Source organism: Sebastes umbrosus, chromosome 3, assembly GCF_015220745.1.
Source record: "Sebastes umbrosus isolate fSebUmb1 chromosome 3, fSebUmb1.pri, whole genome shotgun sequence".
Taxonomy (NCBI): domain Eukaryota; kingdom Metazoa; phylum Chordata; class Actinopteri; order Perciformes; family Sebastidae; genus Sebastes; species Sebastes umbrosus.
In genome coordinates this window covers 24719000-24746596 of record NC_051271.1, presented here as the reverse complement: position 1 = coordinate 24746596, position 27597 = coordinate 24719000, and the positions used below count along the sequence as shown (strand labels likewise).

General features: G+C 44.3%; 1 protein-coding gene across 7 annotated transcripts in view; it reads right to left on the bottom strand.

The window, feature by feature from the left end:
• Positions 1–77: 77 nt before the first annotated feature.
• Positions 78–27597, bottom strand: part of lef1 (lymphoid enhancer-binding factor 1) — a 107627-nt gene continuing 80107 nt past the window's right edge. Inside the window, exons 5-12 of one of the 7 annotated variants that reach the window (XM_037763998.1) lie at positions 20895–21012; positions 16019–16109; positions 14263–14382; positions 13347–13509; positions 12433–12540; positions 10680–10728; positions 10002–10043; positions 78–1598 (exon numbers count right to left, since the gene is read on the bottom strand). In XM_037763998.1, the coding sequence (XP_037619926.1) occupies positions 10009–10043; positions 10680–10728; positions 12433–12540; positions 13347–13509; positions 14263–14382; positions 16019–16109; positions 20895–21012 (684 nt within the window). In that variant the 3' untranslated portion in view covers positions 78–1598; positions 10002–10008. The remainder of the gene's footprint in view (positions 1599–10001; positions 10044–10679; positions 10729–12432; positions 12541–13346; positions 13510–14262; positions 14383–16018; positions 16110–20894; positions 21013–27597) is intronic. The other 6 variants (XM_037764000.1, XM_037763999.1, XM_037764003.1 and 3 more) reach the window with 6 other exon arrangements.

The window sequence follows — 27597 nt, the reverse complement described above, 5'->3', positions numbered from 1 at the left end:
GTCATTGTTTTGTGTTTGATTGACAGCCCTACCATTATGCATATTTGCATTATAATCTCCAAGGATGACACACAGACTGCTACATCTGGCACTTCCAGCTCTGGTCTTTCCACCACACAAGTGATCAAATGAGCCAATGGTGCCTTTTTATTTTTCTTACAAAAAAAAACATGTTGAAACAGTTCAAATATGACCACTTGGGAAGCAAAATGCTATACCAAGATGACAGTGACCCAAAATATGATAATAAAAAAAGGAATTCATCAAGTAATACTAAAATAGAGCATTGAAATCAAAATGTTACAGAGATGCTTGCATGGAATAAACAACATGGCTAAAGACCACACTATTAGCTACCAGAGAGAAAAGACAAAGGTCCATTGCAATAAAAGAAAGACTGCCAAGTGCTGGGGTAAATATATATATCTGCTTCATTTGTCATGTTTTAGAACAATAAAATATAGGCCTCTGAGCTATCACTCTCGCCTTTGTCCTAATGTTGCCTGCAAAAATACCAAGAAAATTGACATATCCTGACAGTTTTAAAAAGTACACATACTGAGCATTATTTTACATCTGAGCAAGACTCGAGGTCACTATTTGTTACAAATAGTTATCAAAAGAAGCCTTAAGTTTCAATTTTCTGCAAGATGCTTCAACAAGAAAAATGGCTTTCCTGTGTCCAAAGCTTATTTTCATATATACCACTATATAAAAAAAACAATATTTAAAAAAACAAAATCACTAAAATATACACCGAGAAATTGAAACAAGGGTTCAAGATACAAAAAAAGCATTCAAAATAAAATTCAGTCTAAAATGAAAAGCAAATCAAAATGTTGATCCTTTTTTGCACCAACTGGTCAGCGACAAACTAAGAATGGCGTCTTGAGGACGTTTCGTAGACAAGATGAGATTCCTCCGGCTTCCTTTAGTGCAGTCTAAAAAGAGGTGTTTGGTCGGTCGGGCGAAACCCCAAATGGTCTCAAAAATCCAAGGAGAGAGAGAGAGAGAGAGAATGGGGTGGTTGGGGGTGTTGAATGTCGGCCTAATGAACTATACAAAGGAACCGAGATGACGAATAACTTACAGTAACTTAGAAACAGGCGGAGTGTTTGGGCGGTGCAGTGGAGAAGTTTGTGCGCACATCAAAATTGCTGCTGTTTTTCAGTGCAGTGCCTTGGGATTGCAGTAAAGCTGATTGTAAAAAGGAAAACACAGACGTCAAATTGATTTTTTTTTTTTCGGTGAGAGACGGTGGTTGCGTGAGGGTGCTCCTACTTATCATGATTGTCTTGTTCAGTTCAGTTCAGTGTCTCTACAGCAGCCAGGCGCCTTCAGGACGGGAGTAGAGTCAAACAGTGAAGTGTTTTTGGTGGTGGTGGTGGTGGTGGTGGTGGTGGTGGCATGTGACGGTGTTGAAGGAAAGGGGAGTAAGGGGTTGGAAGAGATGGGTGGAGGTGGGATCCTCTGAGAACTGGAGGCTTCAGTTTGGAGATTTAAGGGTCTTCATGGAATCTAACAGGCCTCCATCTCTAGCAGAGGGCCCGTAGCTGCTGCCTTCGCTTTGCATGTGGAGAAATTGTTCCGTTTTCCTCCTGGAAGGAAAAAAAACAAACAGAACAAAAGACGCATCAATCAACCAAACTATGAAGTAACTGCATCTGTATACCAGAAAAAGTAAAAAATCACAACAGTAAAACACTGGTCACATTCACATTAACCAAAACCAGACATATCAAGATGACTCAGAATGACTCGAAAGTGTCTCACCAAGCAGGCATGCCTCCCCGGTTCAGGGAGGGACAAATTACCTGTCATCACCATCCACATCATCACTCATTTCTTTTCTTTCTTGGTAGTGTTACAGCTGATTGAATGAAAGCCGTGTTGAGCCAAAGCGCTGAACTACAGAGGGGTTATAGGTCAGTGACAGGATGTGGGCCGCTCCAGCTTTGATCTAGTCTTGACATGGGGGTTGCCGTGACCCAGCTGGCAGCGCTACGCTCCTCTTTTGCCCTCCCTTGACTGACTCATTCCTCCTCTCACTCTCCCGAGGCGAGCACCCAATTGTGTAGCTTCTGGTTGACATTTAGGCTGCCGCTGCAGGTGGGCGATGGGAAAACAAAGACGAGGAAATGCTCTCCACACACACACCGGAGGATCACTGCATCGACCCAGTTAAACTAGCAGAGTTCATGGAACTATGTTGGTAATTATCTGAACCAATGCGGTTCAGGTTGCAGATTGACGCCGCGGTGTAAAAATGCTACCTGACTGCTCAATCCACTTCACAGGACTCTCACAAAATTGGCCCCTTTCCCTGACGGAGGAAATTGTTTGTCATGCTGCAAAAGTGTTCTTTTCCCTCTCGTGATCCGGGCTCGAGCTAACATAACAGAGTTAGCTTCAGTTATTGACAAGCCGAGGAGTTATTTTAGACCCGAGCAGCATCAAATAGAATCTGTGATCAAAGTGGAGAGGCAGAGACAGAGGTGGATGGATGCCTCCTGCGACTAAAAGAGATGGATGTTTTGTGAAGACGGAAAAAAAGGAAAAGAAACGGTATTAGTTTGCTTTTCTCTTGTGGCAAAGCCAAGAGTGTGTTTTTATAGGAGAGGAGTCAGCTGAGCCCTGCTGCTCGCTGCATCTTAACACTCAAAAGTCTTAACACACACACACACACACACACACACACACACCACCCTGCAGACTGCTTTACCACATGTGGATAAAAGGGAACAGGACAGAGGCCACCTTTCCCGAGGAGAGCTGACCCTGAGCTGCACAGAGTACAGACTGAAAGGAGCGCGGCGCTTGGAGAGAAAGAGAGAGCCCCTGTCGCTTTTATTTACCTCCGCCGCCCTCTCCCTTTTCATCCCAGGATCTGAAAGCCGGCCCGCACGCCCGGCGCTGCACCCTGTTTCCTGGGGAGCATTTTTCCTTCCCCCACCACAGACATGAAAAGCTCCGGCTTTCCTGCCTGGGGAAGAGGCCTGAGGGGCTGCGGGCGAGAAGTGTGTATATGTGTGTGTGTGTGTGTGTGTGTGTACGCGCAAGTTTAAAAAAAAAGGTTGGTGGTAACAGCGGGGGTGTGTACTTGTGTGGTGGTTGGTTGTAGGGGGGGCACCAGGCCAGCTCTTCACAAGGTCCAGCCGACACAAACACTGAGATTCAGGAGCAACTTGACCCCTCCTCTCCCTTCACCTCCCTCACCTCCTCCTCCTCCGCCTCCCTCTACATTAGTGCTCAGGAATGCCGGCTGGACTTTTTTGCAGGAAATGAAACGCTCCTCTGTTCAGAGGGCTAGCGAAGGTTTAGTCTCCCCCCTTCTCTCTCTCTCCCCCAATTCCTTTCCCTCTACGGGACGGAGGGAGGAGGAGGGGGGGCGGGGAAGGAGTCGGACAAGCTCTCGCCCGGCTTTTGAAGTGTGGGAGGTTAAGATAACTGGCACAACCTCGCGTCTCAATCGCCGCTTTCACCTCCCAGGCCAAATCAAAGCGGCCGCAGCTGGGGCCCGCCCGCCTCATAGCCCCCTAACCTCCAAACCCACCGACCCACCCGCCTCCTCAGCCTCCCTCGCTCCCGAAACACACAGCTCTGGGGTTTCTTTTGGTGCCATTAAAAAGGAAAACACCGCCGACAAATTACTCTAAAAATAAGCCAAGTGGAGAGAGGTGTCTCCAGCACAGGCTGAGGAACAGACTTTACCATGGCAGGAGAGGAGAGGGGAGACTTGGAGAGGAGAAACGAGAGGGAAAGACTGAAGATTAGAGAGCGAGGCAAGCAAAGAAAGACGTGTCAGAGTCATCTCGGAAAGATGAATCTGGTTTATTACAACTTATTTTTGTAGATTTGGATTTTGTGGATCTTTTTTTGATCAGTTATGATAACATGGTAGTTAATTGTTAAGAGCTGGGAACATGGTGACATCGCTAGGAAGAAGTCTGACAGGGCAAGAAACAAGTGCAGTTAGTTATCTAAGTTTGGGGTTCTCAAACCTTTTGCGGAACTCTTAAAGGGGAAACACATTTCCAAGGACTCCCTCATAATCGTAACACCGATTAAGCATAATGCTTACCACCATTTTTTTTACCAACTATTTGTATTCTAAAACTTTTCAACCTGAATACAATTTGAATCGTGTTAACACCACTTTGTTTTGCCCTGATATTCCGGGTGATTTGTAATCAGATGTCTCTTTAGCTTGGCCGGCTTCATGGCTTCGTTTGGCGGCACCTGAAGATACATGACGCATTTTGGTCTCCCGTCGCTGTCGCCCCATGTAACTCACCGTCGTTATATTTTCTCAATTTGGCTAGTTTGGGCTTAGCGTCACTTGGAGATATGGACTGACTCAAATATTTCTCCGTGGTCGCCAGCTAGCTAGCTGGCTAATAAGCTAAGCAGCAGCAGGAACTTATTCATGAGTTTCTATTGGCCCATAGCTAACGTTGGTGGGAGTAATGGACACAATATGCTTGTTTTATTGGCGCAAATTGTCCCCATCTTTAGATACTTTTTAATGATACAGCACAATTTTGTAATTTATAGCTAAATATTTCACGGACCCCCGGACAGCGTGCCACGGATCCCTGGGGGTCCCTGGACCCCACTTTGAGAATCGCTGATCTAAGTCACTTTATTCGGAGGTACAACTGAAACGTATCACATCTCAGCAATTAACCTAGTGAGTACAATCTCATTGTTACAAATAAGAATGATGACCAAAATTAGGAAAATGACACTCAAGTTGTAATAAACCGGAATCATCCTTTTAACTGTCAGGTCAAAGTCACGGCACACAAATATTCACACTTACTTTTAAAATTGGCTCACAGGTTGGGCCGCAAATATTCATTATTTTTATTACCCATTAATCTGTTCATTATTTTCTGAATTTATCGTTTGATTGTTTCGTCTAAAGATTATCAGAGAAAAGTAAAAAATTCCCATCACAATTTCCCAAAGTAACAAAAGGCTTGTTCTGTTTCACCAACAGTAAAAAAAACAACAACAACAAAGATGTTGAATTTACTTGATCTAAAACAGGAAAGCAGCTGAAACCAGTGATTTTAAGTCATAAAAGTATGTAATTTACAAGAAAAAAAGCCAAATATTTGGCAATTAATTTTCTGACCATTGACCAACTGATTAATGAAGTACAATCAGCACGAGTCACAACAACCATCAGTGATGAATGTCACGGGTTCTTGAGACAAATCTGATGAGGACATGAATGCTGAAGCCGCTGCCCCTTTTATTATTTCAACCTGAGATCCAGAAAACACCAAGTGCCAAACCTTTGTTACATCATCCACTGAGGTCAGTTCAGTCTGACTAAGAGACTCACAAGCTCTAGTAAGTATAATTGTCCACACATTTAGATTAGAGTTTGGTGCGGTGGCGTGTCTTGGCAGTGACCTTGGCCTGGATCGCACAGCTGGCTTTGGTGACACCTTTTCAAAGGAGCCTCCTCTCTGTACATTTGTGGCGGCACCGCTCTTAAAGACATGAGGGGGAAAATAAAACGAGCAGGCCAATAAAAAAAAAGCACCTGGAAGTCAAAGCCATGTTTGAAACAAAATGCTCTGCATTGTCAGCACTTTCTTCGGCTCCGAGACATTACACATAAAAGAAATCGGCTCTTTAAAAAAAAAAAAAAAAAAAAAGCTTTGAAATTTTTAACCTCCAATCAAAAGGCTGGCTCGGGGGATGTATCTTTTCCACAGGGGCTATCAGAAACTAACAAGTGAAGTCAGGAGGCGCTGATACTAAGAGAGGGTGAAGAGGAAAAGATGCTGTCTGTGTTAAATATTGGAGAGAAGGGAAGGGTGGGGTCTGGTTGTGGTCAAAAGGGGAAAGAGGAGGGGGGAGTCACCAAAACCCCAAACCTCAGGCATGTGTGGGTGAGACTATGGGAGTACAGGAGGGTGTGGGTGTGAGGAGGAGGTAGTGGGAGGTGTTGCCCACATCTGAGGCGGCATCGCTGGGGGCCCGGGCAGCTGAAGTCTGGCCGTGTGCCCCCGCACAGCTCAGTCTGAGCCGCTGCAGGCCGGGGGATGTTGGGAGGGAGGGGAGAGAGGGGGGGTGCTGCACATTCAAAGAGCCGGCACAATGACTGCTCCCTCTGCTGTGGTCTCGCTTCAAAGGCCTCCGCCGCCACTCATATTCACCGTCAGGACAGAGCGGAGGAGCAAAGAAAAATGAGTGAAAAAGAGGGAGCTGGAGTTGAGGTTTCGCCTCTTTAACAGACTAGTAGAGTAAAATAAAAACAAACACTGCTTCCTTCCTTCAGCTCCACTGTCCTCGTCCCGTCTGCGTTACCTGGGGGCCTTTCATTCAGAGATAAGCATTTCACAAGGGGCGCGTTTTATAAGGTCACACATCTCTGCCTCTTTCTGAAAAAACAAACGGGGCTGCAGTGCCTCAAGGATCCACGGGGGTGAGGTTGAGAGGGGGGAGGTGGAGGGGTACAGACGGAGAGAGAGAGAGAGAGAGAGAGAGAGAGAGAGAGAGAGAGAGAGGGGAAGTGGAGAAGACATCACAAAAAGCCAAGAGATTGGACCCTCATACTGTTACTGCAGCTGGCCAAACCACAACACAATAGGCCCGTGACTCAATCAAAACAAATTTCCAGCCCCAGTCTAAACAATGGGAGCACTATAGCTGCATTTCTCACATGTAAACAAAGAACTTTAAGAGGGTTGTACCCCCTGTGGAGTGTCACATAAGGATGCCAGGTCAGAAAAAAGACAAAAAGATTTGTACTTCTAAGCTAAAACCACATGCCTAAGCATGGAGTTTGACATACTGCCACCCTCTGGAAGTCCATATACTAAGTGCTGAGAGGGTCATTTTTGTTCACAGAGTTGGCTTTGTGGAGGTCAGGCGGAGTGAGAGAACGGGAGGAACATTTCCGATTCTATTTCCTACCCGCAGAAACATTAGCCTGGGCGTCGCTCTGATTTAAGCCCAAATCTCTCTCCTCCACCTCCCACTCATAACTATTTTTTTTTTGTGTGTGTGTGAGAAAGTACAGTTTTAAAAACATCCTCTCATCTCCCGTGCGCTGCTCAAAGCGAGACCCAGAGTCTGTTTTGCAATCCGGATTCCTTCCCCAATTATCCCAGGTCACTAATAAGGCGGGGTGTGGAGGCACTGGGCTGTGCCGCAGTGGCCTAGAGGCTCGGTGCCAAATTGAAACGGCTCGGGAAATAGAGGCAGACGCTGAATCTTGCCTAATTGCAGCCGGAGCGTGTGGCTGGCTGCTCAGATGTGCGAGAGAAGAGAGAAATGTGCAGAGAGTGATGAGGGTCTGAGAGGGAAAAGATGAGAGGCAACAAATAGAGAGAGAGAAAGGGGAAAGAAATGGGGGATGGAGACTGAAGGATGAGTGGCAGTTGAGAGAGATTGGGTAAACTCAGAACTCGAGAGAGAATGAGGGATTTTCTTCCGGCCCTTTTCTTACCCTCCCTTTTCCGCTAACACACTCACGCCCTCCTCTCTCTCTCTCTCTCCTCTTCTTAGCTCCTTGCGCATCAAATACTTTTGACAGCTGACTTCTGGCTGCACACATGAGAGGGAGCAGAGCCGGGGCACGACGGAGACAGAGAGAGGAGGAGGAGAGAGAGGCCACCAAAGCTCCGACTGAACAACACTTTCTTTTTATGTGGTTAGAAATGACCCTTGCTGCACTTACCAGCCTTTAATAACGTAAAAATACAACCTCTTGCACAAGCATATGGGCAAATTGGCTCGTAAAGACGTCCATTTTGGTTGTCAATAAAAGAGCACCTTCATAAGAGTTTGAGCGAGATGACTCACATGCAGTTTTATGGCAGTTTGCAAGTGTTTGCCACTCCGAGGCCCCCCTCGCTAGCCAGATTAAAAGGCCACCTTTGTTACGAGTGTCTCCCTCCTGTGAAAAAAATGTGCAGTGGCTGAAACGGGAGAAAGCCTCGAGGGCACGTATGTGTCTCGGTCAGATAACTATCTCAAAAGGCTGTGAATCAGCGGGCTTAGTCAGACAAAAGGCACGAGAGAAAGCAGAAAGAGAGGAACTAAATAAAGAAGACAGTGAGGAAAGGAGGAGTAAAAGTGAACATTTCCAGTCAGCGTAAGAAGAAAAAGGGGGCTGGGACGCGGAGAGACGAGGGGAAGAGACGGAAACCCTAATTTCACATTGTCAGAGTAATGACTTCTCAGAGTGCTGTTCCACTGTGGTGAGAGCCAGCTGTGTGGCGGGCCCAGTGTTTGACATGCTAAAGATAACAAAGAGGACTGACGTCGAGCCATAAAACACTGCTCCACTACTCAACTCCTGGTTTGCCTCACAGGCAGAAAAACTCAGCAGAAGCCATAAAATATGTTAATATGAAAACGTATTAAGTCAATTTTCCCTTCATAAAATCTACCTAGACTGGAGCACTTCACTTTGCTATGCTGAATATTCTTCATTACGACTCTACAAGCGCTATAAATAAAATCTAGTGGAGCAAATGTTCACTGTGTTTGAACCATCATACAAAAAAAAGGTGTGTTCAAAATTAAGTCATTAACTAATTTCCGTTCAGATTTTTCATGTGGAGGAGAGACAGATGGGGTAGAGGCTGGGGCAGATGAAAAGAAATAGACAAACGAGTTCATTTAAAGATGTTTTTTGGCGTCTACACCAAGCTAACCTCAATCCAGCTCTTTGGGATCTGCATAAATTGAGGGCTTGGGGAGTTGTGGCAGTATCCTTGGTATTATGCATATTAGTTTAAGGCTGTCACTGAGAATCAGCAAGGGTGTCCATCCCGCTGCGGCTAGGCGCTGCTAATTATTGGATCAGAGATAAAGTGCTTTTTAGCGCTCTCTCTCTCTCTCTCTGTGCTTTGAAAGCCGACTGTGGCGAAAAAAAGACGAAAAAAACGAAAAGAAAAGCAGCCCAATTTTGGGTTCAGAGAGAGCCACCGGGTCAGGAATCGATCAAGTGGAAAACCTTTGTCTGGTTGGGGTGATTTCGACGTAAGACCAGATTTGTCACATCTGCCCGGCTTTTTCGGCTGCCGAAAGGGAGCGGAACAACAGGATGCTACCAGACTCACAGGAGGGGGGAGGAAAGGAAAGGAGAGAGATGGAGAGCAAAAAAGATCCAGAGAGAGTAAGGGAAGACTGAAAATAGAGTTGCCACATATTGAGAACGTTAATCCGTCTTTCAACAAAATAAAGGATAGGTGACAGTTCAGTGAAGGTTTGACAAGTCATCTGAATCAATATATCTCAGCATATCATTCACATGTAAAAAAAAAAAACCCGACTGTGCAGTGCCTTTGTTATGAAGGCATTATATACACCCTGAAACCCCAGATAGCATGAAATCTTATTAAGGTATAGCATCTCATTAAGTTCCTGCCAAACAAGCTGCTGAATCCTGCTCCGCTTCACAAAGATGCAGAGAGAGACAACACATGTAGTCCATATGGAGCTGAGCTGACGTCTTAGACTTAAAAAAAAAAAAGCAAAACTCTTCTGGGCTAGTAAAACTGTTTTCAGATGTATTATTTGGTCAATGTTTAGAAAACACTGAGTGAATGAGCTGTCTGATTTATTAAACCCATTTTTTTTATTTGGACGTTTTCCTAACGCATGACGGAAGGAAAAATAAGCCACAAACTGCTGACACAACATCTGACCTTTAATCCAAGCAGTGCTCATCACAAAAACATTGGATTGACCAAATCAACACACAAACACACACACACATGCATGTTTGCACACACACACAAACACAGAGAGAATCCAATGGCTATTGTGCTGAGGCCATTGAGCAAACACACAAAGCACAATCCCTCTTCAGGCCTTAACACCACTGACACAATGACGAGGCGAGGTTAGGGTGGACCTTTTCAGGATTAGTCTGTGAGTACACACTCTCAAGTCAGTGTTTAGCAGTTTAAAGAGAATTGACATATATTGAACTGATCAGACGGAGGTGATAGAGGGGTTTGTCTTACCATATTCTCAGATGTACGCCGTTTTCATTCTCTGGCCTGTACCTGCAGAAAATTGCATCTTTTTAAAAAAAAAATTGAGGTATCTGGACGGTGTAGATAGATATTTACCGCCCATTTGGCCTACACAGTGTACAGACCAAAAGAAATAGTGACATTTTACTTAAAGATGTAATTCTCAATGGATTACAGTAGCAGTGCTGAGAGGAGGCTCATAAGCGCAGCTAAACAAGGTCAGCAGAAAGACACACTGTGGTGCAGCAGGCAAACAAATAGTGCAAAGCCCAGAGTCGGTAAGTAGTCGTATAGAATGGACAGACTAATCCCAAAGTAGGTGTAATTTGTGAAGACGGGGATGAGAGAGAGGCAAGGGACAACTGGATGGTGGGATGTATACAAAGGAAGTCTAAAGAACTAGGCTGCCTGCACAGAATCAAGCCAGTCTACTGAAGCCAGGTGACATGAGTTTGGTTATATGTCTACTTGTCAGTTTTATGGGTGTCCCTTCCGTCTACTGGGAGATTAGGTGTTTCTTTTTACAGCTTTACAGAGTGTGCATTTTTAAAAATGCATCAGTGTACTGTAAAAGATGACTATGGAAAGATGATGCAACTCACAACTTCAAAATGCAACAGACAAAACAAAAACAAAGAGAAGGAACTGGAGGGATTCGGTGCTTACCCGGGGCTGATTCCTGCATCTTCTCCCTCTTCCGCTTCTTCTTCTTTCCCTAAAAAATATACAGAGGAACACATAAAGTGTGGCTCCAGCACTCACGCTCACTAGACCACTCTGATATCCTGCTGCTGACTGCCATGTTCACTCATCCCCTGCTGGGCATCCAACCAGCATCCCCTGGACTCCGGACTCCAACCGCAAACTGCCACGCTGAGAGGGACGGACCAACCAAGAGTTGACAAGTGTGCTCTACCTGCTTTCAGCTGCTTTTAAATGACTCACTTTCTAGCATTTTTTAGGCCTTTTTTCTGAGTTGTGACCGAATGGAGGCAGCTTGTCCTGCCGCTGTGACCAGTCTGTGTCGTATTTCCACTTCCTTTGAAGTCCCTCTAATGACAAATATTAACATGAAGTGCAATTAAAAATGCTCACTGTAATTAGGCTAGTCTAGCTCAATGACTGTGAAGAGCGCCACTCTTTTCCCAGCGAGGTGGTGGGAGTGTGTAAGGATTTATAGCTTATGCTAAATCCCCAGGGGGGAGACTATAGGTATAGATAGCAGCGTAGAGTCGTTCTAGTCAAATATGAGCAGCACTTTGGTTTCCTGCTGCAAAGTCTGCTAATCCACTTATTCATGAGCTAATCTGCCTTCTACTGCTGCGGCAGACAGGGAAGAAGACAGACTAAGTGAGAGTGGGTGAGAGAAAGGGATGGGAGAGGGGGGTACACAGCAAAACTATGAATGCTGCACGCTCTAGTCCATGCCAGTGCGTTACCTATTTTGGGTGTTTCCAGGCATGATGTGCTGCCTGTGTACAGCTGAGGATTTTGTTTGTGGGAGGGGTCGCAGAATAGCGCTCTCAGGGATACAAAATTTACTTTAAACATATCGTTTCCCTTTATCTCTTGGTATGCCAAGTAGAAAGTCATTCCTCTACTTTTTTCCTCTCCTACCCGTCAAATATGTTTGTACTAACAAAGCTGGAAATTAAATGGGAACTGGGCTGACTGTCACTAGCTTTGCTTCACTGGGAGCAGAGCGGTGAAACTGTCTCCCCCTCAGCGAGGCATTTTGGCAGTGGAGCAGTGGAGGCAGAAGGAGGGGGGGATGCTGTCGGTGTCCGAGGGGAGGCAGATAAACACCGCAAAGCACTTTGGTGGTGGAGTGAACGTGAGTGCCGGAGCCACACTTTTAATAAAGGCTGGTGCTCTCTCTCTCACAAATTCATACACGCCACACACACTCAAGACACAGATTTGACACAAACACATATGCATGCACACATATCGTGATATAAACCAAAAACAGACTGCATCTTAAATTCAGCTGAACCTCCCACATTCACAAACAAAATGGGCAGCTAGAGGAGCAAAGGTTGCTGCTGCTGAATGCTGCGTGTACGCTGCAGCCTCCTCAACTCAGTCTAACAGGTGCTTTTTACATCCATGCTGATATGGAACATCAAAGACTAGCATTACCAGGCAGTTTTCCCTCACTGTGGCAATAATAATGTGCTGGATACCACAATCCATTTTACTGTGGTTGGTAATATAATCACAGTGTTATGAATTACACATTAGGCTGAAACAAAGGGTCCACAAATGGACCCCATTAGCATGGAGCCGACTTGTGTGAATTAGTGTGTGTGTCATTGTGTGTCATTTAGAGAACATGTCATGCAACGCTGACATAAACAGACAACATACACACACACACGCACGCGCACCTTTGCCAATCTGTTCTGTTGATACTTACATAATTGTCTCGAGCGGACCAGCCTGGGTAGAGCTGCATGTGGAGCTGCCGTTCCTTGCGGGCTAACTCATAATACTTAGCTTGCTCTTCCCGAGATAAAGCATGCCACTGTTTCAGTACAAAAGGAGATTAGGGGGGAAAATAGCATACAGTCAATTACTTGCATGCACTTGCATGTCCCCTGCATAGAGACGTGTGCTGGTGTTTTGGTAAAAAAAAAAATAAATAAATAAATCTTCTTTTCAACTTCCAAACGTTTGGTGTCGAAAAAAAAAAGGGGGATAAAAGAAAGAAAGGAGAAGGGGGACACATGATGAAGAGATTAACATGCACAAGAGTCGGAGGGAGGGAGAGAAGAGAAGGAAAAAAAACTTTGATTTCATATCAAAACACTGGTTCCAATTTAGCAGCGCTTTTTATTCAAACTATGTCAGCGAGCAATTACCCTATGCAGGCCACAAACTAGGCTTTGCTGTGGCTGGCTGCCTCAACCGCTGGGCCTATTCGTTAAGGCTTTTAACATGGCTCTGTGGTTCCACTCTTTTCCCAATCCTCAAAAGGAACAAATTTTGTCATTTCCAACCGTGCCATTATCCAGGCATATTTTATTAAAGCCAATTTGATTAAATGTCAGTTAGATAGGCAGTCTGTATCTGTGCTGCTGAGAGGGAAGTAATTGGCTGGGGCGATCATTATGACAATAATCACAACTAGTTCATAAAAGGCTGTATGTTAATAGAGAGAGGAATCTTTGTACTTTTTAAACTAATTGGGTCTGGGAAGTCGGTCCATGCAGACTCTTTAGAGCCACGGCTCGAACTGTGATCTCCTGCTGAGTTAACTCAATCAAAAAAGATAAAATTACAGTGACAAAGACAGCGGGGATTGTCGGTGTATCACACTATTTGACCTACCCTTCGTCCCAGGATCTGATTGATGGCAGCGCTCTCCTTCAGCGTGCACTCGGCGACCACATTCGCACGCATCTCTTTCATGTAGAGCATGAAGGCGTTTAGCGGCTTCTTGATGTGCGGTCTTTTGGGCTCCTGCTCCTTTCTCTGTTCGTGCTGAGATTTCCTGCAAAGAAACAACAACAACAACATGGATGGAGGTAAAGAAGAGGAGGAAACAAAGTAGTTAGAAAATAAGAGAGCAAAGCAAAACAAAAGAGGGGATGTGGTGCCGCGATGGCGACAAAAGCAGCGAGGGTCTGGTTGCTCTCAGCCAATAGCGAGGCACGCCATGGGCCCCGGCCTCTTTAATCATGTGCAGTCGCAGCCCCCTTAATGCGGAGAGATTACTTCACCAGTAATGGCAACCAAACCTTCTCGTCCACAGCACATTGGCAATCGCTTAAAGCCAAATGCTCACACTCGCACACTCAGAAACACTCTGCTCCCACTCCTGACTTACTTTCTAACAACCTTTTTGATACTAGTACAGTCTTGGTGCTGGGATGGCCATGAATAATGGAAATATCAGTGATAACCACTTCAGGGTGCTCACAGCACTTCCCACTGCACACACTGGGGATGTGAATTCATTTCATCCGAGCACTAATCTAGGACCTGTATCTGTTGCTGGCTAAGTGTGTTGTGATCCCCGAGGCCAAGTGAAGCATAGGCCTGTTATCAGTAGAGCACGGGCCCTCGCTGCTTATCTGCTCACATCAAGGGAATGACAACAAGGCTCTGACAGAGGGTTTGTTCAGCAACGGCCTACTGTAGCAGTGGAGAGCACAAATACCTGGAAGTATGTCGTCTCAGAAAACTAGAGTTTCTTATAAAAAAAAAGTGTGTGATGAAGGTATTTTGTGTTTGCAGAACTCACATGTGCATGATGTCTGTTTCATGCGGAGGCTCGTGTTTGACCTGTGGGTTGACGATGGCCGGGTGGGGGATCCCTGTGGCGTGGGGACCTTGGGGGCCGGGCACCATGTGGTGTGAGAACCTGCAATCACAGCAGACAGCAGGCTTTGATTAATTAATAATAATAATTACAGGAACATGGAAAGGGTCCCCTAAATGTTAAGTGATAGTAGGTGCACACTCGCAACAGCGTACACAAACAAGGAAAGAAATCCATCCACACATATTTTTTAATGTTAAAGAGGACCTTTTATGCTTTTCCCCTTTCCTTTAGTGTGTTATATCGTTTTTTATGCATGTAAAAGTTCTGCATAGTTGCAAAGCCCAAAGTCCAGGCCAAAGGGAGTTACTCTCCCCAACAGAAACACTGCTCCTGAACAGCCTGAAACGCCTTGCTTAAAGTCCCGCCTTTTCTTCCGTAACGTGGTGATGTCACCGAGTAACACGTTTGCAAAACACCTGCCTGGCAGTTAGTTTAGCACACCCTCAAACAAAGCTAGTTAGAGCGGAATGATCTGAGATTCAATGATCTGTAGTAACTAATTAAGTCGGTTAAGTTTCCATAAGTTGTGCTTATGTGTGCCTTCTCACTGCACTTCAAGAACAATGAAGATCAGGCGAAATAAGAGGAACTGACAAGAGAAACTTTATGCGGTCCTTCAATATTTTTAAAATCTGTTTCAATTTTCAGAGCTGCTTTGAATATCCATTTCTGCTACAACATGAGGAAATCTTTAGATATGCTCTTCTTTTCCAAACTTTTTGAGACTCTTCTTCTGAAATAATAAATAGTAGATTCTGTTTCTTGTCATCAGTCCATCAGTGGGTCCATAATGTCCGCGTCTCCATTTTCCATTTTGTTTGAACCATTTGTTTCATCACTCACGTCTGCTGTGGTTATGTTTCAATCTACTGGATGCTGGTTTTCAAAAAAGGGGTTGGTTATAGAAATGGAGCATGAAATGTACAGATCAGCAATGTTTAGTACTGCAAACACAATGCTTCCTCGATCCCGGGAAACAAACTATGACCCAGGATCTCAAATTAGGTTTCACGAGGAAAAGTGGGGTAAAAGTTCCTAAAATAAAAAATGTGCTAATATACCCTAGGCATTCAGATTTAAGGAGGAGGAAAGCAGAAGATACTGTCTGAGTTTCAACTGTCGCCTGCTCCTGCACCTTACATCTGGCTCCACTCTGTGTGTGCCTGAAGGCCTGTCTTTACAAACACCACGCTGACAGAGAAAGAGATAGTGTGGAGGAAGAAAGAGGGTACGACATCTTGAGAACAGGGGGGAAAAAAAGTAAAGGAATGGCAGTGACAAGGATGCAGTCAAAAAAAGGAAGAACGAAAAGGAGGTAAAAGACACTAAAAAAGTACTTCACAAACATGAAGTGACGCTCAGAGAGAGAAGTGCTTCCAGGAAGCTTTGATGGGGGTTAACCAGCCATATGGTTATGCAGGGGCATGTATGCGGTGATGTGTTTGACATGTGTTGGGCACACAAAGGAGTGGTGTGGCTGAAGCCGCAGCAGTAACAGCAGGAACAGCCAGAGGCAGACCTCCCTGTGTAGGCTGCTGCTGCTGCAGGCCAGCATTCCTCCATTAAAGCCAGCACAGTGTCAGTGTGCATCTGATGTGAGGAGACAGGATCCTAATTGCTCCTTGTTTACATAAATAAACTGTTCACGCTTTTGCTTTTGTCGGTCTTGACTCACCATCCCAGCGGTGGCGTGATCTGCCCGACTCCTCCAGGAGACAGGGAGTAGAAGTTGGTCATGTCTGGTCCGGGGTGATGCCTCTGCATTCCTAGACAAACAACAACGGTACACAACTGTTAGAAAGCCTTCAGGTTCACTTATACATCTGCATCCTGTGGCTCTAAGTACCAAATGGAAATGTGCCCGTAGCAATGAGAATTGCTACGGGCACATTTCCATTCAGACTGGCAAGTGCCAAAAGTTAGAAGGTGTCAGAACTACAGCAACTCTTGTCGTATAATCGACAACTCTATGGTGACGCCGACGCATTTTGGCTAGCAGCCTACATTAGGGTCATTAAAAAAACACATTACAAAGAGCATTTAAATAGGATGAGCATGAAAGAAAGAAAAAAAAATTAAATAAAAGACGACTGATTATATAAAAAACGTACAAAGTACTAGAGCTGCAAAGATTAATCGATCAATTCATTAGCGGTCAACTATTAAATTAATTGCCAACTATTTTTGATAATCAATTAAACGGTTTGAGTCATTTCTTAAGAAAAAAAAAAGTCTAATTTCTCTGATTCCAGCTTCTTAAATGTGAATATTTTCTGGTTTCTTTATTCCTCTATGACAGTAAACTGAATATCTCTGAGTTGTGGACAAAACAAGACATTTTAGGACGTCATCTTGGGCTTTAGGAAACACTGATCGACATTATAGACCAAACAAACAGATTAATCAAAAAAATAATCAACAGATTAATAGACAATGAAAATAATCATTAGTTGCAGCCCTTCTAAGAAACAATCAAAATGTGCCCATAGCATTGAGAATCAAAGACTGGCAAGTGCTACTACCAAAAATTAGCATCTTATGCTTTGTCAGGTCTTGTTTATTTATTTTTTTGATCAGACATTTTCTGATTTAAGTCATTACTTTCCCACTTTATTCTATAATATTATGGACCTTGAGTTAAGATTTTTCCTTTAAAATCTATTACTCCTTTTCCCTCCTTCCCATCCTGCTTCACTACAAGTCAATGACGGTGCACATGTCAGGGCTCCAACGCGCTTTTTGACCTCACTTTATCAACCAGTAAGAAAAGGATCATATTTTCCCGCTTAGCTAGAGTCCTTCCAGTGTGTTTCAGCGTCTTTAAGCTGGTTAATTGAGGCTTCCTCTTTTGTGGCCGAGGCTGCAGCTTTCCCTGTAGACACGGGATTGACTTGGACTAACTGTCGGTGGATCTTCAGGACTTAAGCTCCTCCATCTGCAGCTCGCCTGCTCCTGCTGCGTTTCAAGGTCGAGGGGTTCCTTAACTAAAAAAGACTTGACTGTAAAATGACTAAAAAATGAACTAAATCTGCAACGACACATCTTCTTGTCTGACACTTATTTGTTTTCCTTTTTAGAGCTGAGCCAGTAATAATATGATTGAAAGTCTGCAGATATCAGGAAATACTGTTCATACACACAATGTGCCTACATGTGTGCTCAAACACACACACACACACACATACACAAAGAAAAAGAGGGCAAATGCCTCCAGATTAGCACCATCTTCTAATCCCTGCTGGAGCCAGCCTTTTCTCCCGGCCTCTATCTGTTCTCTTCTTCTTCTTCTTTCCCTCTCCAGGCTGTGGTCTGAAGGGGCCTCCCTCCTCGGAGAGGCAGGGCGAACGGGGGGCTTATATCTCCAAAGCCAATGTTGCAACGCTGGATTCATAGCAGGCATAGCGCTACCCCCTGCCAACTAATCCACCACCTAACACTCCTGAGGGCCCTCCTGAGGGCAGAAGGGAAGGAGGCAAGGGGTGAGGCGGTGAGGGAGGCGGAGAGAGCCCCGGCGTGTTAACCTTGTCACTCACACCCCTAAGGTGCCTAATTACTCACTCGCCTATTCACACGTTCCCGCTGACGCCCAACAAGGCTCCGCACACTCAAAACAAGCTAACATGCTTCTCGTTGTAAAACCTGGAAATCATCTACATTCAAATTAGTGTTCCCATGTTATGTTTCATTCTTTTTAAACAGTATACATATAAATGTAAAATGTTCAAAGCCCCCCCTCTGCTCGACCTTACTTCCATTGCATGGCGGCCCTGCGCATATTAGAGCTCATAATGAGAAAATCCATGATTGTTTTTCATAATTAACGAGCAGATCAAAGTCTGAGCCCACTAAGGAAGGCAGAGCAGCAATCAGTCGATATGAGAGAGCGAGAAAGAAAGAGAGAAAGAGACAGCAAGAAAGAGAATAAGAGAGATTTCGTTTTAAGCATCTTCAGCTTAGCTCGACTGGTATACACACATGAATATGCCTAGGGAAATCATTTGCAGCCAATTCTGCAACTGGATCGCTTGGACATGGATTTCTGTTGGGCTGCGAGTGCAAAGATCAAATATAGTAAAAAAAAAAACCTCCAGGGGTCTTTTCTGCTCTTCAGTGTTTGTCAGAAACTTACTGGATCTCGATGGACCAACACGAACAGTAAAAACGGAGAGCATTGCTTCATAAATTTGTACTACATGACAACAAATTTCTGAAATCGAATGCGTGCATGTGCTCGCAGTGTTTTTATTGCTCAATTCCGTGTCAACACAATTCTTCCCTGCTTCCTTTAGAAAAATATTCAACAAAAATGTGTCTGATGCATGATTCCTCTGACATATGTGGAGCACAGTTTCTTTATATGTCTCACTCCCTTCATCTCACTACGCTGTGTACTCTTGTGCTCAGTTCTACATTGTTATTTATAGCCCGGTCCCTCAGAACCTCCCAGCCTCATCATCATCTTCATCATCGCCTACATCCTGTCTGATCCCTCTCCTCCTTTTCAACTGGCAGCCGCGGGAGAAGAAGAAAGCCACGAGAAGAGAAAAAGGTGTGGGACAAAACTACGGCGGCGGAGGCACACATCTTTTTTCTCGCATTCGTGAGAAGCTGTCTCCAGCAGTGCGGGGCTGAGGAGCTCGTCCTAACTGCTGAGGAGCTCCTCTGCAGCTGTCAGAGCTGTAGCTTGATGTTGTTACTGAAAGGCAGAGAGTGCAGAGGGAGAGGGCAGCGGAGCTCAGCGCGCCGTCCCACAGGCTGCTTCAAATGAGTTCATGTTAGGAGCTGAGAGAAAGGATGACTTTGCTGTGACACAGTTTGGTTTGTGTGTCTCTATTGATTCCTGACAGTGTTGGCACAAAGAGATGTTAGAAAAAAACACTACTTGAGTGTAGTGTTCAGTATTATTGCAATATTTTGAATAAAATCACTTCTTTTGTGAATCTGCAAATCATAAACCAGGGCTGTGATAACCCTGTTTAACCTTGTTTATCCGATGGTGACGTGTGAGACTTAAAGATCTTTGTATGCGAGTCCAAATAAAATGTAACAATGAATATTGACAATATCTGGTACTGTCAAATATCTCCATTACAGCCCTACTGGGGAGTAATATGCAATCCTGCCCATTATAATATAATATAATATAAGATTACTGCGTTTAATGACAACAAATAGGGTCACTAAATTATTTTTTGACTTCTGCCAATCAAACAAAGTTGTAACCGTAGTTCTCACTGACATTAAAGGCCTTTACACACTGGGAGCACGAAGAATAAACGACACGCAATGCAAAATATTACACATCAAAACTATATATACTGGCAGCCATGCAAATTTGCTACAGTTGCAACACTTTACCAATATCAGATTTGAATAGATTCACGCAGGCAGAGGACTAACTACCAGAGAGAGACCCAGAGCAGCATCTGGAAGTCTGTCTGAGGTAAATTGTTGTAAAGCCTGAACCACTGTAAGCTATATTAGTTTCCTTTTAGCGAAATGCTCTGAATGAATTGTCCTTTAGTAAACAGTTATGCAGTGTATATTTCTAGGGCTTATATTGTGAAAGGTAAGAACAGAAGGAGTGGATCTGGTCTGCGCTGCCTTTGTGAAGAATAAAGTTTGCCTTTAAAGTTTAAAGTCTGCTTGGTTCCAACTTCGGAGCATCTGTATTGTTGTAAACTATAGTGTGCATATTTAATAAGCCCGTTCAACACAACGTGATTGGTTGATGCCTTTATTTGCGATGCGAAAATTAGCCTTGTTTCAGAAAAAAATTATGTTGCTTTTTCGCAGTGTAATATTTGCGTTCTGTGTGAACGTTTTTTTGACAAAAACAACAGTTTGAAAAAATCTATAGGCGTGCAAATGAATCAAATGAAATAGATGCCCTAGTGTGTAAAGGCCTTAAATGTTAGATGGAAGTTGGAACATTGCAAAAACTATATCAACACTGCAAATTCATGTTTTGTTGGAATTAGTAGTGTGTTAGTGGGATGTGACGATCCAGATGTGGATCGTATCAGCACAGATACTGATCTTATTAAGCAGATCAGGTATCGGCCATTATGTGACATATTACATAAAATACAGATTCTTCTTCTTCAGTGTTTCCACTATCAGTTGGCAGCCTGACATAACTGAATGAATATAAGTACGTTTTCAGTCCCAAAGCAATCCCTGGCCTCATGTTAACATAGAAAAAATGCTCCCTATGAGTTCCACGCAGTAAGATATACAGATTTGGAGAAAGGCCACGCTGGTATCGGATCTGCATCTGTATCGGCATATACCGAGTTGATAGAAAAAGTCGGATCCGTGCATCTCTAATTAGTAGTCCACATGAGAAATGGATTTGAAAAGGACATTTCAGAAATACTGCCACTAGCTATTGCCACTTTTTAAAGCAAAATGATGACAAGAACCACCAGAATATCTGGGAACATGGATAATTCACAAAGTTCTATTACTGAAACCCTGCAGCCACACTGTCGTTGTTGTGCAGGCAGTGAGTGCTGTGTCATGTTCGTATCCGTTCGCTTGTTCTCTACCTTGTTTGTTGACATCCTGGGGGTGAGGACCGGGGGCGAAGTGCTCGTCACTGTACGTGATCAGTGGTGTGAGTGGGTGGACTGCATGGGACGGCTGCACCACGGGGACTTTGTTGGACTGCGGAGAAAAATACACAAAGTTTTAAAAACAATATGAAGAAAGGATGACATTATACACAAGCTTCAACTGCATTATTCCATGTGCAATATGGCCCCGTTTCATTCCACATGATGTGGGGATTGGTACGGCACATATAATGCGGGTGGTCTGCCTCCTTGTCGATGTGGATGAAGCTTAATAGTAGAAAAAAAAGGAACTATTTCTTCAACTTCTTCTCCTTAAGTAGCCTAAGCCCAGCACCTCAAAACTTTGTTTAGCATAGGTCAGCAGCACCGAAAACCACCTTCCCTGAAGGAAGGAGGAAAAACAAGTAAAAGAGGTGCATGAGCATGTTTGAGACAGCAAAAGAGAGAAACAGAGTGAATAGGAGCGAGCAAGCGATAGAGCAAAGAGAGGGGAGAGAAGAGAGAGATTCGCAGGGTAGAGTCAGAGCAGAGGTCTTAGGCGGGAGATCAAAGGCAGTCATTAGCTGGTGAATAAGGGGAGTTCATTACAGAGCAAGAGCCGGGGGAAGGAGAGATGAGGGATGGAGGAGGAGGAGAAGGGGGCTGGCTATGGAGAGAGAGAGAGAGAGAGAGAGCGCAAGTGAGACAGATGTCTGCAGCGGTACTTAATGCAGGGGTAATCACGTCAAGAGTTGCCTGACCACAGGCCCCCCATCCCCGGCTGACTCACAGAGACCTGCCTCCTGACAACTAAAATAGACCGAGCCAGGCCCAAAAATCCCCGGCCCCAACCCCCATGCAGCCAATAGCGCTTACATGCTTCAGCAGCAATGAACACATGGCAATGCTTAGCCATGCTAAATCTACTATTCACAATGGGAGCCCAGGGCAGAGCTTGAGTCAAAATATCACCTCCACAGGATATATGGCTAATCGGAGGGACGTCAGTTCACTGTTGGGTGAGACACGTCTTACACCAAATGGCTCCCACGAGCTTTGAATCAATGAGTTTCACGAAATCGTAATCAGATGCTCTCACAGGAACAGTCATCTGATTAATAATGTTGTTGGATATACTCCTCTAAATTTAGTACGGGCATTCATTTCTCAGGAGACGATGTAATCAAACGACTTTCACTTCATTGTCCTAGTGAGGTGTCTGCCAAGGTGACATTCCTGCAGTGTTACGTGGTGATTGGTGCCCTTCCTCGCCCACTCCCGCCACACACACACACACACACACACACACACGCACACACACGTTTTTGGACACAAGGGTGGCTGGAATGTCGCCGTTTTCCCCGAACCTCTCGCAGACTGGCACCAGTCTCAACTTAAGTCCCCCCTCTCCCTCTCCCCACCTTCTGGGAACGTCCTAACTGGGAACACAAAGGGCAGTATGTGTGCTGTATGTGTGTGTGGAGAAAATCTCAGTATCCTCGACCACATGACGCATCATCTGCATCAGATTCCTTATCGGGATGGGAATCTCATCTCCCACGGCCAATTTCTTTCCCAGTTCATCTCTTGATCAGAGCCTCATACGCCATCATGTAGTCCGCAACGTCGCATTTGAGGTTGCAACACAAAATAAGTCAAATCCAGCCTGAAAACTAATTCCGTCATAATGCAGAGGCTTTTCACATTAGTGCAGGTGAGTGTGGTTCTTTGAACCCGGTCAACAAGAGTCAAAGGTGACGGGATAATCTGTGAGAGTGGGAGTGGCGGACCTCCTCCTACTGAGGGGAGGGCTTATCAGTAAGGGCTGCTAACCCTAAAGGAGGGCTAACCAGGACCGGGACATGCCTACACCAGGGGCTAAATGATGGCATTCTCGCCCATATTATTTTACGCCTGTCCACTCCCATTTGTTATCCTGTGGGAATGAGATAAGAACCTGAGGAATTAGCATCTTAGCTGGAAGTCTTCTCTGACTTGTAATGAAAGAGAAAAGAATGAAAAAGCGAGCAGAAGCAAAAGTTAGTCTCTCATAAACTATGATAAAAAAATAAAGGTGATTGACTCCTTAGCACCCAAGAAAGCTAGAGGCTTCTTCCATACAAGCAAAGCCCTCTTTTGTGCTTTTCCCAGTTGCAGCTGTCAAATCACATTTTTCTCAACTTCTTAATAAACTGCCTCCATTATGGCAAAAATCCACCAGAACAAAACCTGCAGGCCTCTGTGACCAATACACAATTTATGGCTGTTTGGGTTCACATTTACATAAACTGCATGCCACAACGAACCATGGTTTACTCTCAGAAGAAAGGAAAAGCAATCATTTATTACATCTTCACATCTCTCTTAACATTCGTATGTTAGTGAAAACTGTATCAGGGTTAATCAAAATCCTCACACTGTGACGTGACGGTGCTTACAGCCGTCATGGAGCCACCATTGTAATTCCTCCAGGTGGAGACTTGTTGGCTTGCTGCACCCACTTTGCAGCTCTTGGCAAGTTTGCACAGAAAAAATGCACGACACCCTCTTACCAATTTCCTGGAGGAAGTAGTTGGAGAGTGACCACAACCGTGAGGGTCACGGCACGTCGCTGCAATTTAACCCCCTCTCATCCTGACTCTAAAAGCCCTCAGCAGCGGCGGCGGCGGCGGCGGCGGTGTTACGATGGAGGGCGGCCATATTGGAGGTCCCTTTTATTGTATAGGAGAAATAATAGGCTTAGGATCTTTCTATTCATATTTTTCAGGGAGAGTGAAAGAGGAGAGGCGGCGAGGATTGAAAAGAAAACGTTCCATTTGGAATTTCATATCCAGGCTTTGGCCGGCCCTTCTAAAGAACCCCTCAGATGTGGTTTTAAGAGAAATTCATTGTGCGGAACTGGAGCTGGCAGGAAGCCCTCCATGGAGGAGACACTCCAGTGTGTTTCAGCACGGAGAGCCAGTGACTTGGCGTGCTGTCTGAAATTGGGGGTGGGGAAGGGAAATGGGACGTTTCGTTTTTGTTTCTTTTTTTGTTTTGTTTTTTTCTGAGGGAGGATTTTTTTCTGACGGCACGCCGGTGTCTCTGAGCTTGTATTCTGTCAGATTCCACCAGCATCCTGCCATGGTTTTCTGAGCACGAGTGCGTACGTGTGTCTATGTGGTATATGCAATAACTATCCCTGCAATATTGCCTTTTTAGCATCTCTCTCCCTCTCAGCACGGCTTTTGTACTCCACTCAATTATACCACTTCTGCAGAGTGGAGAGGAAAAAAGGGAAAGCGGGAATTTTATAATAATCACTTCCCACTTCTGTAATTTATATGCAATGAGGACTCTTCGCGCCTGCAGCTACAATCAAGTGTGTAGAAACCATGTGAGGTGTTTCACAAACAGCTGGGGAGATGGCAGCTCAAGTGGTGGCTATGGATTCCCATGCTGCTAAATCTTTTCACTAAGAAGCCCTTCTCACCCCAAAAACCTAAACTCACAGGATTTTCTGCACTCTAGAGGAAAAGGATGCCCCACAAAAATTAGGCCCAGGATATTAAAATAACAAGATGAGGCGAGAAATTGTTCTGTGATTACAACCAGTATCATCAAGAGCCTTGCTGTAAATTTCCAATAAAATGATGATTGCCTGAGGGAATCATTTAAAATAACTGTAAATCACAGAACTGAGAGCACACCCACCTCTGACTGTTTAAACACCATCTTTGGCTACTGTGTCCACTGACAATGTGATCATAAAGAAGACAAGATTACAGATGGAAAGCCTCTGTAAATGCCCAAAGTTGAAGCATGAAACGAGGGTGTGCCCGGCACAGAGATCCTTCACAGTCGCCCTCAGACCAGGTGTTCACTCTCAGGTGTGTTTGTGTGCAAGCTGCACAACCTCTTCCCAACAAAAGCGAGCAAACATTTCCCCATAGTAGCTTTACAGCGCAGAAAAGAAAAGGGACTGCAACTCCCTCCACGCCCCCCCAATCCCTCTTTACCAAAACCAGTGGAGACCAACCTGAGGAAGCTTAAATAAATAACCAATTACCATTCGCAGAGCGGGTTGAACTCCACCAGCTTGGAGTGCAGTGCTAAAAATGGAATGTTTTATTGGCAGGACGGCCCCTCGGCCAGGGGGCTTAATGTAACGAAACCCAATTAATGGAGAAGAAAGCCGGGCCGCCAGCAAGCGAAGGAACGCCACGCGCCCGGGGTAATGAGACGAACAAGCGAAGCCAACCACAGGGACAGGAGTGGAGGAGGCTACGAATAACAGGAAAAGCCTACCCTGGAGAGACATTTACATCTGTGAAGACCCCCCCTCCCAATCTCTCCTTTTACCCCCTTTCTTTCATTTCAATCATAAATCCCGCGTGCTAGTCAGAGTCTAAAAGTTGAACAGAAGCGGTGACACTGAAGGCCAGTTGGTAAAAACGTGAATAAAAGGTATGAAGGAGATCACAAACTTGAAGCAGAATGGTGTTTGTTGAATTCCTTAGATAACATGTACCGCATACAGTATGCAATGTTATGGTTTTTAAATGCTAAGTTGCAGCACAAATTTATCATGCGAGGAAACTTGTCACGCTGTCCTCTAAATACCACCGTTACACCCACACAAGCCACACGTCAAACACTTCACATTAACCACACATGACCGACACATGCCACTGTATTAACATGGAATCCACACACACACAAAAAGGCACACAGACACGCTGTAAAAGATGGTCACGGTACATGGTGATGGGATCAGAGCACGCAATAACCACGCACTTAATGAATTTAACACATACATGCTACATGTGAACACAAAGGAGCTATTAACAGCTGACTGTCTTCTTTCCCACCACCACCACCAGCAAGCACAAGTGAATAGGACGAGGTGGATTACCCATCATCCTTCAGTTGGCATGAAGAGCGTGTGCTCCAAGCAAACCAATCACGCTAGCTCTCATACTGACATTGCAAGGAAGATAATTTGTGTGAAATATGCCTGCCCCAGATGAAAAGACTTTATCCGCTTTTTTAAAAGTGTTCAACTCTTAATTTCTATATGTCGCGGAGCTATTAAAAAACTGAGGGAAGAGCAACAGAACATCAGAAATGATCCAGTTGCTATTTTTCTTTCCTGTGAAGCCACAGCGAGTTAAGTAGAAACAGTAAAGTTAAATACTATGACAACAGACAGTCTCTTTAAAGAGCTGAGGCTGTAAAAAGTCATGCAGGAATGCAGGATGAGTCCTAACACCCAGAAATGAGTTAGCGTTTTAGCACTTCCGGTTCCCTTGTCTCAAAGTAAATGGATTTTTGGAATGTGTTTTTAGTTAGATGCCTCAAATAAGGTCTGTGGTTAACACAAGTTTTGTTCTATGATATGAAATATGTCAGTAAATACAACATTTTCTGCAATAATCCAAAACCCAACGGAAAAATCCCATTGGCTTTTTGTCGATGGAACCCGTGCGATTCGAACCTCCTAGTAGGCTTACAAAAATATGTCATTCCTGCTCCACTCTATAGGGTTGAGCAACAGTTCAGTAATTTTGTATATTGAATTTTGGTGAAATCACGTCGCAGCTTGTATATGATAGTGTTATTGTTTTATAAAACACCTCCAAAACTAACTGATTGTCCATATTATTGTTTTTAAGCTAATTGTAACAAAGAATTGTAATTGAGGTTTTTGTTTTACATGTGTGAAGAGTTTGGTCTAATGTGATGTACATATCAGCTCAACATAGTTAAAGGAGGACGCTGGCAGTATTGTATATTTTCGTCATTGTCAACAAATCCTGTCAGTCCATCTCTCAATACCTCCATGTTGTTAATCTGTCACTTTTTAAAAAGGCCAATTGTAGTTTTTAGAATATGTGATATATAATATGCATTTTCTGGGGACTATTTTCTGTGGCGAATTAACACACATGACAGGAGAATATACGGCAGCAGGACGGTGCATGTTGGACTTAAGCTATGTTCACACTACGAGCAACAAAAGCAACCAAATGGTCAGCGTTGCCAGCTACATTGTCGCCGAGTCAGTGTTGACTCATGATTGGTTGATGCTTCATCGCATCATTGGAGCGTTGAAAAACCAGCTCGACCAGTTCAACTTTATTTGTAGCGCGTCACGTGTCAGGCGTTAGTTTGTAGCTTCAGCTCACCGACTTCCATTGGAAATGCCTTGTAGCTTGTTGCTGTGTTGCTCATAGTGTGAACACAGCATCACTCAAAATAAACTACAGTGCCCCATGTTTACTGTAATGACGTCAACCACCCAGTGCAACAGTTTGGTTTGCTGCTGGCATTTAGGCTTCTGGTTTGGCTCAGTGATGTGTTTTTAATCTGACTATGGCACAGAGAAATAAGATATATCAGGCTTTGGCTACACAGAAATACTTGCTAGCAGGACCAATTCATTGTTGGTCTTTTCATGGGATTTATTGACCAGAGGAAAAATACAGAATACAAACAGACTTATCCTTTACATGCTTTAAAAAATGATTATTTCTGTTATTTTGCATGCACATTCTATATTGTAATATATATCTGTCTTGTAAAAATCGTAATATCAATCACCATATTCAGCCATATTGCCAGGCCCTAATGTGGTATGTGCATACATACAGGTTCCAAAGGTTTCTGTACCACATGAAGGATTGTCCTCATTTTCACACCATTCAAGCACCGTGTG